This window comes from Oncorhynchus mykiss, chromosome 5, assembly GCF_057628025.1.
Source record: "Oncorhynchus mykiss isolate SJ-2025 chromosome 5, ASM5762802v1, whole genome shotgun sequence".
NCBI lineage: Eukaryota > Metazoa > Chordata > Actinopteri > Salmoniformes > Salmonidae > Oncorhynchus > Oncorhynchus mykiss.
The window spans coordinates 57,168,339-57,183,752 of NC_143026.1; the positions used below are offsets into that span (position 1 = coordinate 57,168,339).

Sequence of the window (15,414 nt, forward strand, 5' to 3'; positions counted from 1 at the left end):
GTGTGTGTGTGTGTGTGTGTGTGTGTGTGAGAGAGAGAGAGTGTGTCTCGCAGTGTGTGTGTGTATTGTGGGCAGGAGTACACGGAGAGATGGATTCAGATTAAATGGGCGAATGAAAAGTGTGCATGGGGAAACTGGCCTGGGTATTGATTCAGTGTCTAGACAGAAATATATCAACTATCTAACTGCAGACATCGAGTCAAACCCCCCCCCCCCCCCAGATACAGACACACACACACACACACACCCACCCACACAAACGCATTCCCACGCAAGTACATATACACACATACAGGCATACGCACGCACACACACACCTCCACTGCAGTGCTCTCTCTTCGACCACTTGTACAGTATTTCCCCCATGGTATTTCTGCATACTTCTAACAGAGAAAAAAATCCCCCATTAGTGTATATATATATATATGTGTGTGTGTGTGTGAATGGACCAGCATGAATGTAGAGCACTATAGAGGGAGAAAGAAAACGACAGAAGAATTTAAACAGAAGAATCCAAAAAAAAGAAGCAAGAGGCATCGAACAAGTAACGCATCCCAAATGACACCCTAATCCCTATGGGCCCTGGTCAAAATTAGTGCACTATTTAGGGCAGGGGTAGCTAACCCTGTTCCTGGAGTGCCGCAGGTACTGCAGGATTGTGTTCCAACTAGACACCACACCTGACCAACTGAGCTAACTGATCAGTTCAGTGGTTTGCCTAAATTCAACACACCTGGTCTTCCAGGTCGGTTCAATAAAAATAAACAAAGTGCCCGCGGCCCCTCCAGGGCCAGGGTTGCCTACCCCTGGTATAGGGAATAAGGTGCCATTTGGGACACAACCTAGGTGTTTGTGGTATGTATGTACTGTAGAAGGCTCCTTGTTCTTACGTTAAGGAAGCCCACCTGTCCTCCCTGCTGGCCAGAGTCGGGGCAGACAAGTTGGACAAACTCCTTGAGGCTCTCCTGGGGGTGGTAACGGATGGCCGGGTGGGAGAAGTAGGAGCCGGGCTGCTGGATGATGGGCGACGTGGGGAAGTGGAGGCTCGACGGCGTGGCGTGGGGACTCGCTGTGGGCGGAGAGGTGGGGGGGGGGGGGGGGGGGGGAGAGATAGCAAGTTTGTCATGTCAGTCAATAAGAGAGAGAGAGAGAGAGAGACAGAGAGAGAGAGAGAGAGAGAGAGAGAGAGAGAGAGAGAAAGAGAGAGTGTGTCTGGTTAGGGAGTAGGCTAGAGATATGGGAGGATGGAGGAGAGAAGGTGACATCATCTATCACGGTGGGGCGCCATGCACCACAGTTTGTCACACACCATTTAGAATGTCACTTAATACCATACATGTTCCGCACATCAACACACTCACATCCAGACACACCCACATAATCACACCCAGTAATTCCCAAACAAACAAACAAACGCCAAGGCACAAACACAAGCTGGGCTGTGCGTGTGTGTGTGTGACAGGCCTTTTTGACGTGGTGGTGACAGAGGGCAGGCGGCCCACGGTGCAGATGACAAGACGTCTACGGACCACAATGCCCCTCACTGTCTATCAAAAGGGAGGCGGGCCCTCCATGATTCAACCAAAGGCATACTTTGGCCCGCATTCCTTCACTCTCGCACAAGGGGAAAATGTGGTAACCGTTTTCTTGACACTTCTAAACATGATATTTGTCACAAATTGGTATACAGTCATTGTAATTAGGCAATGACACTTAGTGACATTTGTGATGTCCGCTGATGACATTTGACTTTGCACTGTGTCACAACAGAAGTGTCGAGAGCAATGAGTCTGGAGGTGAGTCTGGAGCCTGGAGGTGTTGTGTCACCGATGACACAATTAAACATTTCCATCCTCTTAACTTCCAAATCTGTGTTTGTGTGAGCATGAGTATGCGTGAACACGTGTGTGTGTGTGTGTGTGTGTGAGACGTCTGCATGTGAGTGAGAGTCTGTGTGAGAGTGAACGCAAGCATGTGTGTTTGTGTGTGTGTGTGTGTGTGTGTGTGTGTGAATCCTGCGTGTGTCTGTAAGAGTGTGACCGCATGTAAGGTTTGTGTGTGTGTGTGTGTTGATCTGCGTGTGTGTGTGAGATTCAATGCAAGTGTGCACGCGGGCTCAATTAATCGACGGGCACAGGTCTGCACCTGTCCTCCACCCGGATCCCGTGGTATAACTGACAGTGCTGTAATGGATCGAGGCTTATTAAGTATTTAATTGTAACCAACACAATCTAATTAGGCTGCTCTTAATAGAGGTAATATTCAGTTATTGGTTATTAGTATAATGCCTGGCTGGGACGTGCAACGGCGGGGGAGAGAGAGGGGGTCTTTAAGCCTGTGATGTATTACTGCTGGGTCTCTTAATAAGACTCGCTCTCTCTCAGCCACTCTGCCCATATCAGAGAGATAGAGATAGAGAGAGAGAGAGAGAGAGAGAGAGAGAGAGAGAGAGAGAGAGAGAGAGAGAGAGAGAGATGGTAAACAGAGAGAGAGGGAAAGAGAGAGAACGTACAGCAATTACAGAGACAGTAGGATAAAGAGAGATGGTTAACTAAGAAAGAGAGATGGTAAACTTAGTGCGAGAGAGAGAAAGAAAGAGAGGGAGAGAGAGGGCAGGGGGAGAAGCAGGGATCGTACAGCTATCGGAGGGAGAGAGAGAGAGAGAGATGGTAAGCTGATACTACATAAACATTGTTAAAGCCACAGCTCCCTGCTGCATTAATTCACTTAACTTTGCCGTGATTTATGGCTCTGTCAATAGAGGCTGACTGGAAACTGGGGGGACGCTCCCCCTCCGCCATGCCGCTATGTGGCCATTGTGTTTACAGTAATAATAGAATGGACCGTGGCTCTCTCTGGGTGCATCCCAAACGGCACCCTATTCCATACTTACAGCCTCAATCGAGTCTGACAGGAAACTGGACCCTGGGCAAATATAGTGCACTACATAGTGGATAGGGTGCCATTTGGGAAGAAAACTCCATGCCCTTCCTCTATCACTTTCCAGCCTAAGAGGCTGAAAGACACAGAACCCCTCCTTTTCTCTTTTTGGCGTGCCCCGTCTTTTCATATTCCTGCCTTTTGTCTGGGGGGCTGGAATGTTGGACTTTTGAAGTGAGGGGTGGGGTCAGCGGGGGTGAGGGGTGGAGAGACCCTCGCTGTGCACTCCCTGGCTGCGCGAGCACACACACACACACACACACACACACACACACACACACGGACATAATGAGCATGAGCATGTGCATGTGCGTGCACACAGGCGGAAGAGTGGAGTGTCCAGACTCTACAATTGAATTAGCCTTGCTGTGCTGTGTGCTGAGGCAATGCTGCAGAAGCTGCAGGCAGGAGACAGAACCACACTGACCTCACAGAGGCAGACACACCCATTCACAGGCTGACTCAGTCACTCCCCCTCCTCCCTCTCTCTCCCTCTCTCACAGACACACTCTCTGTCCCTGTCATCCTCTTGCTCTCTCACTCTATGCCCTCAGGCACCGCTCTCTTTCAGACACCTCTCTCCTGTCCCATTCCCACCCTCTCTCTACCCCCGACTCCTCTTTCCAGCTCACTGGTCTGAGACCTGTTCTCTGGCTCATGGCAATAGGCCATTGCTGAGCCTCCTCACAGACAGGGCAGTACTGGGTACAGTAACCCAGCAGCGCAAAGAGATCCTTTTATCGCCACAGCCTAATTGACAAAACTTAAGTATTGCCAATTTTAATGTTGGCTGCATTCAAGGCAATGGCACTTACAAATGGAGATCCTTCAAACACCCTCAAACAAGGAAAATGATCCCAATCAAAGGTGTAGACACGTGCTCCACTGAGGCAGTTACTTATCTTCTCATTCTTCCTTGTGGTAAAAAAATTATGTGGGTAAAACGAAGCCCAAACTAAAAGTAAGAATCTCGGAGCATCGTAGCACCATTCGGTGCAAGGACTCGACGTACCCAGTCGAGGCCCACTTTTTGGAAGCGAATCCCTCTACTTCGTCCCTACCTTATATATCGGCATCGAGCACGTCACCCTCCCTAGGAGAGGGGGTAACCTTGACAATTTATTGTTAAAAACGAGAGGCTGCCTGGATCTTTCATTTAAAGACCTTTGCTCCATTCGATCTCAACGTAGACTTTGATCTGAATCCATTCTTGCGATTATTGTGATTTTGCCGTTCATTGTAAATGTTTATAGGCCTATGTAGCCAAATGGTATCTATGATCGTACGCTATCCATTCATGCTTTTTATATACACTCCCAGTCAAAGGATTTAGAACACCTTACTTAATCATTCCAAGGTTTTTCTTTATTTGACTAGTTTCTACATTGTAGAATAATAGTGAAGACATTAAAACTATGAAATAACATATGGAATCATGTAGTAATCCAAAAAGTGTTAAACAAATCCAAATGTAAAGTTGAATTCGGAAGTTTACATACACCTTAGCCAAATACATTTAAACTCAGTTTTCCACAATTCCTGACATTTAATCTTAGTAAAAATTCCCTGCCTTAGGTCAGGTAGGATCACCACTTTATTTTAAGAATGTGAAATGTCAGAATAATAGTAGAGATAATGATTTATTTCAGCTTTTATTTCTTTCATCACATTCCCAGTGGGTCAGAAGTTTACATACACTCAATTAGTATTTGGTAGCATTGCCATTAAATTGTTTCTGGTAGCCTTCCACAAGCTTCCCACAATAAATTGGGTGAATTTTGGTCCATTACTCCTGACAGAGATGGTGTAACTGAGTCAGGTTTGTCAGGCCTCCTTGCTTGCACACGCTTTTTCAGTTCTGCCCACATATTTTCTATGGGATTGAGGTCAGGGCTTTGTGTTGGACACTCCAATACCTTGACTTTGTTGTCCTTAAGCCATTTTGCCACAACTTTGGAAGTATGCTTGGTATCATTGCCCATTTGGAAGACCCATTTGCGACCAAGCTTTAACTTCCTGACTGATGTCTTGAGATGTTGCTTCAATATATCCACATAATTCTCCTTCCTCGTGATGCCATCTATTTTGTGAAGTGCGCCAGTCCCTCTTGCAGAAAAGCACCCCCACAACATGATGCTGCCACCCCCATGCTTCACAGTTGGGATGTGTTCTTCGGCTTGCAAGTCTCCCCCTTTTTCCTTTTAGACCAGAGGACATTTCTCTAAAAAGTAACATTTTTGTCCCCATGTGCAGCTGCAAACCGTAGTCTGGCATTTTTATTGCTTCTGACCCACTGGAATTGTGATACAGTGAATTATAAGTGAAAACATCTGTCTGTAAACAATTGTTGGAAAAATGACTTGTGTCATGCACAAAATAGATGTGTTGCCCGACTTGCCAAAACTATAGTTTCTTAACAAGAAATTTGTGGAGTGGTCGAAAAACGAGTTTTAATGACCCCAACATAAGTGTATGTAGACTTCCGACTTGAACTCTATTTTATATTTGAAATGCTTCAAAGTAGCCACCGTTTGCCTTGATGTCAGCTTTGCACACAGCTTTGCACACTGGCGAGTCGGGCTCGTAAAATGTGGACGAGTCACTCTCTAGTTAGCGCCTGACAAGTGTGCTAATAAAACACCCCGTCACACTTGCAGTCGTACACGCACAGGCACAGACAAACTTGACACGTGCACACGCACACACAACTCAAGGAGGTACTATGTCCCCCATTAGAATCATAATCAATCATTGGTGTTTTTATACCTCCCGCTCGTCACAACGTTAGCTAGCGAGGCAGATTGTCTAAGTAGACTACCATTGACGGGTGTCACTTATGGCTGTGTCCAAAATGCCCTTAAATGGGATCTGGTCAAAATAAGTAGTGCAGTATGTAGGGAATAGGGTGCAATTTTGGATGCACCCTTAGTCTCTGGATCACCGCCACTTATCATCGTTTACCCCGTCCAGTATATGGCCGTAGAGTCTGAGTGATTGACCGCTGTCTCTCTGGCCACTGACCAGCTCCTGTCCCACTGTGCCGACCGGCTTGGGCCGGTCCAAGAGGGGTCCGCCAATGTCCATTACACAAATGGCCAGCGTCAATTAGGAATCATTATTTATTTCTGGGGGAGACTAAACTTAAGTGTTCGAGAACGATTTCCAATTACTTAAATAGCCTTGCTCACATGTTATGTTCCTCATTTATGCTCTGATGAATATTTTCCAGGGGAGAAGTTGTGAGTAAACTAAGTTTGGCGCCCATGTCCCAGCTTGTCAACTAATGAGCCCACAAAGGCTTTTAGCATGCGGAGGGTGGCTGCTACTCTACCCCTTAAACCCATCTTTACTGCATTTACTCCCCTCTTGACATCCGGGGGTCACACTACCGATCCTGGGGGACCGCTAGCCTGGTTAATACCCAACTGAATGCTGTACTCACCATTACCTCGTCAGCGCAACATTCAGTCTGCTTTAAAACGGGTTAGGGGAGCCCTGTCAATACTTCTTGTCATTCCCATCAATCACCTCATATCTGAATTGTCCATACGGAACAAAAATGTTTTGTGAGCTGAAATAAAAGATCCCGGAAATGTTCCATACGCACAAAAAGCTTATTTCTATCTAATTTTGTGCACACGTCTCTACAGCCCTGTTAGTGAGCATTCGCCCTGTTATGACACTGCTGATCTGAAAAGACTCCACAGGTGGTAAAGGAGAAATTGGGGTAACAGTGTTAAGGCCTGTTAGAGGGGTGGGTGGAGTAACATGCCGCTACTACAGAGAAGGATGTATTCCTGACAGCAGACACAGCACAGCTCATAACTCCCTGAATGAGCTCCCTCTTCTCTTCTCTCCCTCTCCGGGGTTTATTTGGGCTTCGCCTCGTGAGCGATGTGTCACATTGTGCTGAAGGTGTACTAACGCCACATTGTTGGGACAATGGGGAGGATATCAAATATGTTGAAGCAGCTGATATGCTGCTAGCCTGCTAGTACGCTAACTATGGGCTCTGTAGCCCCGTGCCCCCATCCTCATCCATTCAACTCCGAGGGGACTAGCTGTAGCTTGGAGGGGAGGGCGAGGAGGTAGGGAACAGCATCCCCAGCAGGGTCTCTGAGGGCCTTTCACTGGGGCTCTAAGCGAGGCCTGTTAGCTGTGACTTTAACGCATCATTATGGAGGAGAGATGAAAGTGGGGCTGGATGGACAGCAGGTCCTCCCCACACGCGCCCAGTGGGTGGGCCTGTAGCTAATCTGGAGGGGGTCCAGGGGCATCGCCCCCCCCCACCCCGGGTCAAATATGTAAATTATCATGACGTGGGAGGGGAAAGAATAAGACGGGAAGCTGGCTAAGGCTTCAGACAGCTGGCGGGAGATGGAGGGAGGGAAAGAAGGAGATATGGAGGGAGGGAGGGAGGGAGGGAGGGAGGGAAAGAAAGAAGGAGAGATGAAGGAAGGAGGGAGGGAGGGAGGGAGGGAGGGAGGGAGGGAGGGAGGGAGGGAGGGAGGGAGGGAGGGAGGGAGGGAGGGAGGGAGGGAGGGAGGGAGGGAGGGAGGGAGGGAAAGAAAGAAAGAGAAATGGAGGGAGGGAGGGAGGGAGGGAGGGAGGGAGGGAAAGAAGGAGGGAGGGAGGGAGCAGTGGGCTCCATTGTGGTCTGGGCCTACATGTGGTGCTGCATGGCCAATAGAAAAGTGCTACGGATTAGTTCCACTTTGCAAATTGAATTGGTTCGGTGGCTTTTTCTTCCCCCACCTACCACTTTGTTCTATTTAACCCCACTGCCAACTTCTAGTTGAAAAATATATTATACACTGAGCGTACAAACATTAAGAACACCTGTAAACAGTGACCGGTAGCAGGAATATATAAAATACTAGTAATATTCTAGTGGTAATACACTGAGTATACCAAACACTAAGAACACCTTCCTAATATTGAGTTCCAGAACAGCCTCAATTTGTCGGGGCATGGACTCTACAAGGTGTGGAAAGCTTTCCACAGGGATGCTGAAAAAAAAAATTATACAAAAAAAAAATCCCTCCCTTATTATGACTGAGAAGGGTGGTTTTCACTTGGAGAGATATCAACAGGTGGCTGTGTGTGTGTGTGTGTGTGTGTGTGCGAACCCGTGGGAGGAGGCTGCTGAAGAGAATGCAGAGGGAGACAACGAAAGAAGACCGTTTTAATAGCCCTTTTGAAGACGAGAAGTCAAGCTAACGAACCGTGCGGCTCGCGAGTCTTTGTTTGCCAAATTGTGGCGCCCTGTGACGACACCTACGTCTCGCGGCTCAACGGGTTCGGCTAACGTTTCAAAAGGAACGTGGGGCGTGAAGAGGGCGCTCCAACTATGATAAATCAATTACAGATGAGATTGGTACAACAGGGCGGTTAAAGTCAACCAAACAGACATGACAACCGGCTCGACTTATGAAGATGAATGAACCCCACCATTTTGGCCTTTTATGTGAGCGTAGAACACAACATCCTAAATGTGACAGTTATACTACTTACTGACACAAATTAATCCCCCCCAAGCCTCAACCTTTAAGCCCCAGTGGGTTTTAACATTTTTTTTAGGTCAAAATATTATGGACATCAAGCCTGTAGTAATCCCCCCCCCCCCCCCACTGCAGATGGAAGACATCAACGAAACAGTGGTGTGTGTGTGCTTGTGACGACTACCTTCTCTCAGACAGACAGTGACGACAAGCTAGCTAGCTGCTTGACAACACAGAGAGCTCAAAGCGCTCACTTCACTGTCGATGGATGGTCTTCCTAACGTGTTCCACATTAACCAGTTATCTGCACCGAGCTTTGCAGGGAGTACGAACAAAAGGGGCGACCCGTTGAAAAATAAGAATAAATAAAATGGTGAATTTAAAAAAGAAAAGCTATACGAACACTATAGGACTACACGTTCCACAACCCATTTCTCAAACTGCAAGAACACTAGCCTGGACAAAGCAACAGAGTGCAAACCAATGTTTGGATGACCCATATTTTCCCCCTCAAACAAAAAGCATTGCCAGAGCATATGAAAGCATTGCCTCGCTAAAGCAAATACTGCTGGTGGCCAGAATGGGAAACAAAGCTCCCGGATAACCACACTATACTGTAAGGCTGTCCCCCAAACGGAACCCGATTCCCTTTAAAGGGCACTAATTTGACCAGAGCCCTACGGCCCTATGCCATTTAGGACCCGTCCTAATACTTGGATAATAGTTCAGAAAGTAGCACTTACAGCTAATGATCTATGACGATGACTAATTTCAATGTTAGTTACTGGTCTCCTGAAACATTCATATCGTATAAACCTGTGTGGTCTACATTTATGGCTATATGGTAATAAGTCATAATATATAAACCAAATATAAACCAAACCATATATAAACCAAACCGGCCAAAGGGAAAGCAGCTTGCCTTGGTGGGGTCATCTGTGGATTACACTCACAGTAAAAATATGAACTTGTGTTCTGACATGACCATTCCCGGCTAAACCCACAGCCATGCACACACAAAAACAGACACACACAACCACGCAGAAACACACGCACGTGCACACGGAACTAATCACCAAGTGTGAAAGGGGGATGGGATCTCGCACTCAAACCCACAAAGCAGAAACTGAACAACAGTGTGTCCCAACTTCCGGTCCTCAAGTACCCCCAACAGCACACATTTTTGTTGAAGCCCCAGACAAAAACACCTGATTCAACCAGTCAAGGGCTTGATGATTAGTTGACAAGTAGAATCAGGTGTGCTTGTCTGGGGCCACAACAAAAATATGTACGGTTGGGGGTACTCCAGGACCTGTGATGGGAAACACTGCTGTACAACACACTTACAGTGGCAACACTAAGTTTGAGCAGAGCCACACACACAGCAGCACCAGCCACAAGGAGCACTCTGCTTTGTCTCTATCTCTCTACAGCCCTTATCTGACAGAGGGGAGTAGGCAGTTATAGGTGGTGAACTAGGGAGAGCCAGGGATGACACGGTTGGGGGTGGGGGTGGGGGGGTGGGGGGGGGGCTCACCTCTAGGTCCTGTAATGACAGGCCGATGATGGTGTGTGAATGCCGTTCGGGGGGAGGAGGTGGTCTGCGAAGGCACGACAGGGTTGCTGAAACCACACTTCTCTGACTTCTTTAATGTGGTGGGCGATGGCATCCCTGGCAAGAATGATTGATAAGTGAAATTTAATAAGGAAAGGGCACGGAGACTCACAGGCTGGGTTCACAGGTGAGAGAGTGTGGAGGAAGGGGGTTGGCGAGGCGTGGGGGCCAGACTAGGGGGTTGGGGAGAGGAAAGGGGAGTGGTCAGGGCCCAACGGAGCGCAGCATAGGCTACTGTACGAGTGGAGGCCGGTCTTTAAAGGGGAATACAGATAGTTTTGTGCCTTGCGTCGCAATTATTATTTTTTTTAAAGATATTTCCAAAAATCCTCACCTTTGTTGTTTGCAGGGTCCTCAATGTTAATCCATCTGACAATGTTAGGGATTTGACGAAGATACAGAAGCTAAGTTACTGTATTACTTTTGAGAAGCATAGCTCAGAGGCAAGGACCTCTTTGCCTATTCAGTTCAAGTTTTTAGAGGAAAGTTTATGAAATTCCAGGAGACAGCACTAATTAGAAAATGTAGATTTTATTTTATTTTTATCGAGTTGAGGTTAGTTGTTAATAAATGAATGATATCATTTCCATACCAGAAAATGGGCCCAAAAATATATAGAACGAATAGACATGCCTTATCTGTGGGCTGATGGGGGTTTAGGGTTAAGAGAGAGATGTGGGAATGGTAAAAATAGGGGAAGGAGGAATAGATGGTATAGTAGACAGGTAAGGTCCTAGTGGCAAAGCACACAGCATGGTCACACAGTCCTGTCCAGTGTGTACTGGGGCTTTGCTGGGTTAATGTGAGCAATGGGCTCAGATAGCATTTTCCACAAGAGTTTAAGCCAAAGAGAATAGTCAATAGAGAGACCATGCATGATAATGTTATTTGTATGGTTCATATTCAGTCTCTACTGTAATTGGTTGTGCACCACAGCCAATCAAAGCTCTATCTGACCACACCCCAACCACACTGGATGCTTTCGTTTTACCTTGCCAGATGCACCAATGGAATGGTCTAAATTATGCAAACTCTGTACACCATACAAGGTAAAACTAATGCTCCTGATAAACACTAAATGGCTTTTAAAATATTAGTCTAAGAATAAAGCTTTCCTAATAATTGTAATGCCTCTCATTTTTGTTATGGAAGAATTAAACAGTCCTTCCGACATTCCGAAAAGATCATGCACCAAGCAGAGCTGCATTTGGCCTTTTTCTAGCTCGTCTTGAAAGCATTGGAGTTGGGATCTGAAGTCTCTAGATGGGTCTGTGTCAATGGACTGAGGTCTGTGTGTAAAAAGTGTGTGTGTCAATCTAACCCTAAATGACACAGAAGTCTTGGTTTCTCCATGACTCGCAGACTCCTTTCCCCTTTTTCAGGCAGTGAGAGAGGGAGATAAAGAAAGAGATGGAAGGACTGACTAGTAATTGCCCTCCGTTGGGTAAAGAAGGGTTTTTGGGGAAGGCTGTTGATCAAACTGAGTTGGAAAGGGAAGGATTTAAGGTAGAAGTTGACCCTAACCATATATATGTATATATATGTATATATATATATATATATATATATATATATATATATATATATATATATATTGGAGGATGGACAAACAGTCACAGTTTAGAGAACATCAAGAGGAGAGGGTTGGCTGCTTTCAACACAAAGAGACCAGGTCATACTGACACCATACAAAGTATCCCAGCAATCAAGAAACAAGAGGGCACACAGACGAACAAACACAGGTCTACAAACCCACATTCAACATACACTTTCACTCAATTAGAAGGTCCACAATGGCTGACAAGCACACAGCATTCATCCCTCAGATACACACTTGTTCACCATATAAAGACCTATCAATTCAATTGAAACGCAAGTCTTATCAGACATGTTGCTGAATGTCTACTTTGATCTCAAACACCTTCTCTAAAGCCACTGGAAGTGCATATATATATATATATTTGAAGCCCCAGCCTCATAAACAACCCTAACAACAGTAACCATAACTTCTAGAGAGAGAGAGCGGCAGTCAAGCATGGGAAAAAACATCTGACGTTTGGGTGGCCACCAAAGACGAGTCGCCCTTTTAAAATCCCGAGGAGGTTTGTGACCAATTGCACCACGCATGGGCCGTCAGAACCATAAACACCATGATCCCATGGGCTGTGTGAAGCAGACCAAACGTTGGCCGTGCTCTTTGAGGGGGAGAACTTTCAGAGAACAATTCTGCCCATTCATTACTATACCTGGTCCTTTGAAGTGGTGTTAGCGGCGGCGGCTAGCTAGCTAGCTTCAGATGCCCGCTGGGCTGGTCCCTCTCCAATAGGGTAGCATAGACCAAGCAATAGGAGAGGCTGGAGGGCCTGGAAGGGGCAGGAGGCTCAGACTTGGGCTGGAGTCAACAGGTTGATTTGTGTGCTAATAGCCAGGATCATATTCAAAGGGTTTCTGCTGTAACAGTAAGAGCCCTGGTCAGTGTGCAGGCAGCTATTGTAGACTAGAGTCTTCTTCATGTGCTAGGGAATGGGGTCATGTGCTCAGGAAGCTCTGGGTGCACGTGATTCAAGAAGAGATAGAGATTCATGGAGGTATGCGTGAAATGAGATAGAGAAGAGGGGAAGCGAGGTAGAGAGGGATAGAGAGAGAATGAATAGGAGAAAGTGGGTATAGGGGCTGAGACTGGGAGGCAAAACATCTGGACTGAGAGAGAGATTGCGTGTGTGTGTGTGTATGTGTGTGTGTGTGTGTGTGTGTGTGTGTGTGGGAATGCAACTGTGTGTACTTGCTTGTGTGTTTTCTTGCTTGTGTGTGTGTGTGTGAAGGGCTTGAAGTCTGAGAGTGAGTAATGAACACTTAAAAAGATTCTGTCAGGTGGAATCAGAGCTGGGCTGTACTCAGCACTTTCCCCATTCCGAGGCGTTATTACACATAGAGGGGCCGCTTCTCTCCCTCCGTCTCTCTCCATCCCCCCTCTCTCCTTTGCTCTCTCCTGCCTCTGACAAATTGACAAGCCTGCTGGCTGGCGGGCAGGCGAGTCTGTATCGAGCATCCGCCCCCCTCCTCGTCTTTCTCTGCTGTCCATCCGTCTCCCCTGCTTCCGAGGCCTCTTCTCCGGCAAGCATCAATCAGGCCCAAGCTATCCCTGCTTTGCCCCAACTCAGGGTGTGCAAGTGGGCATGCACAGCAGCCAGACAGGCTATAATGGAGAAAGGTCCTTTACCCGAGTGGACAAGCAGGGCAGGTTCAGCCATGAATACAGGCGGCCTTATCAATGCCAAGGACAACGACGAGCAGAGTCATGTCTGCTCCACAACGCCTTCTCTGATAGGTGGAGACATATCAGGAAGCGGGTGTAGGTAATGTTCAAGTACAATGAAATGCGATTACGCTCCCGAACTTTAACCTCTGAAATATGTGGATTGAGTAAGTCTTCTTTTGGACATGTTAATTGATGAAACAACTTCTCCCTTGAACAGTCAGTTGAGACATAAAGCTCAGCGCATTACTTAACCCCCTTCAGACACTCCCAAACAGAGAAAATACACACACGCAGAGACGCGCACACACTCCCTCCCTCTGACACTTAGCTATTGAAGCCCCGGCGAGGCGGCCATGTGAGTGACATGTTCCTGAGACCTGACGTGGGTTACCTGGGAAATGGATGGCAGGCCGTTCCGTGGGATGCACTTTCACGAGCTGCGGCTAATTATAACACTGTCCCCACCGTGGTGAAAGGGCCACACACACACACCAGACAAGACTTCAGCAGCTTGTTGACGTGTCACACTTGTCCCAATATCATTGAGTGTTTCAACATACACACACACACACACACACACACACACACACACACACACACACACACACACACACACACACACACACACACACACACACACACACACACACACACACACGCGTCTCGGTAACCACAAACAAACCAAAAAAACAAGCCAACTGGACATCAACAAGAGCCAAATCCACCGTCAACAACATCGCAATGCTCAACAGGATGACAAAGGCAAAAGGAAAATGACACATGGAGGGGGGGGGGGTGGGGGGTGGAAGTTTGGATGACGATGAAAATCGGAATCCCGAGCAATCGGGAGAATGCGGACAGGCAGACATGCGTAACGCAGACATTCATGTGTCGGCTTGTAATGTTCCAACTCGGGGTGTAGTTAAACAAGGACACAGGCACCAAGACACATGTTCACAGAAAATGTATGCAAACACACACAGACACACAGTCCACACCCCGGGTGGTGATGGGGGCTGTGAGGTGGGGGGGTGTAGCTACAATTAGCTCTGAATACGTAGACAATATGTACTGAAGTTGTTGACAGACACTTAAGATATAAAATAGGGTGGAGTCGCTTGAATGTACATATCATGGTGCACGGTCAGGATTCCAATGGACATGAGCCCCATGCTACAGTACAGACACAGTGCAGGTATAAGGCCTAAGGTGTGCCGCAAGGATCTGTTTCAGTCCCACTATTTTTCGTCACAATCACACACAGTGAGGGAGAGGTGGAGGGGGGAGGGTAGGTTGGGGGGGAAACCTGGACAATACAAAACACCAACCACAAAACTCGATACCACAACCAACTACAGAACCTCCTGATTTGGAGGGGGGGGGGGGGGGAGGGGGGTTAGGGGACTGGGGTGGGGGCAACAGAGGACGACGGGAGGTGAAATTGGAAACAGTAATGCATCTTTACCTTGTCTTGAGATGAACGAACTAGCTAGCGAGCCACGCAGTTTATATCCAGCTTTTGAGAGACAAAAGGAAAGGGGGGAAAGAAACAGGGAAAAAAAAAAAAAAAAAAAGAGGCAGGGTGAATATAGTGTAGCGTTAGGAGAGAATATGGAGCATTACCTCATCAATTAAGTATGCATGTCAGTCCTGTTCCCGTGAGGGAATGCGGGCCGGGGGTCACGTTTCACATACAAATCACACACAACCATTCACAAAAGCATACACACACACACACACACACACACACACACACAAATACAAAAGAATACACTAACACACACAAACGCATACACACACACAAACGCACACACACACACACACACACACACACACACACACAGTAAGCAAACATACTCGCACAGCCTGTTTAACTCATGCCTAGGACATGCACTCGTTGACGCCGTGTCAAATTTCTATCCTCTTGGAACACAAACAAAAACACGAACACAGACGCACCATAGAAAAACGAACACACACACCCGCCGCCAGTCCTCGCACTCTGAAGACGGGCCTCTGAGCAACTCCTCCCTAAAATTCCCAAACCACAAACACACCCCGGCACCACTCCCTTCATGGATCACAACATGTTAGTAATA

General features: G+C 47.2%; 1 protein-coding gene across 30 annotated transcripts in view; it reads right to left on the minus strand.

The window, feature by feature from the left end:
• Positions 1-15,414, minus strand: part of nfia (nuclear factor I/A) — a 180,370-nt gene that overhangs the window by 19,603 nt on the left and 145,353 nt on the right. For 4 of the 30 annotated variants that reach the window (XM_090235283.1, XM_090235282.1, XM_090235293.1 and 1 more), the window contains exons 7-8: positions 891-1,069; positions 318-380 (exon numbers count right to left, since the gene is read on the minus strand). In XM_090235283.1, coding sequence (XP_090091409.1) covers positions 318-380; positions 891-1,069 — 242 coding nt within the window. Of the gene's footprint in view, positions 1-317; positions 384-890; positions 1,070-9,978; positions 10,114-14,780; positions 14,832-15,414 lie in introns of all 30 variants that reach the window. The other 26 variants (XM_036977884.2, XM_036977883.2, XM_090235292.1 and 23 more) reach the window with 13 other exon arrangements.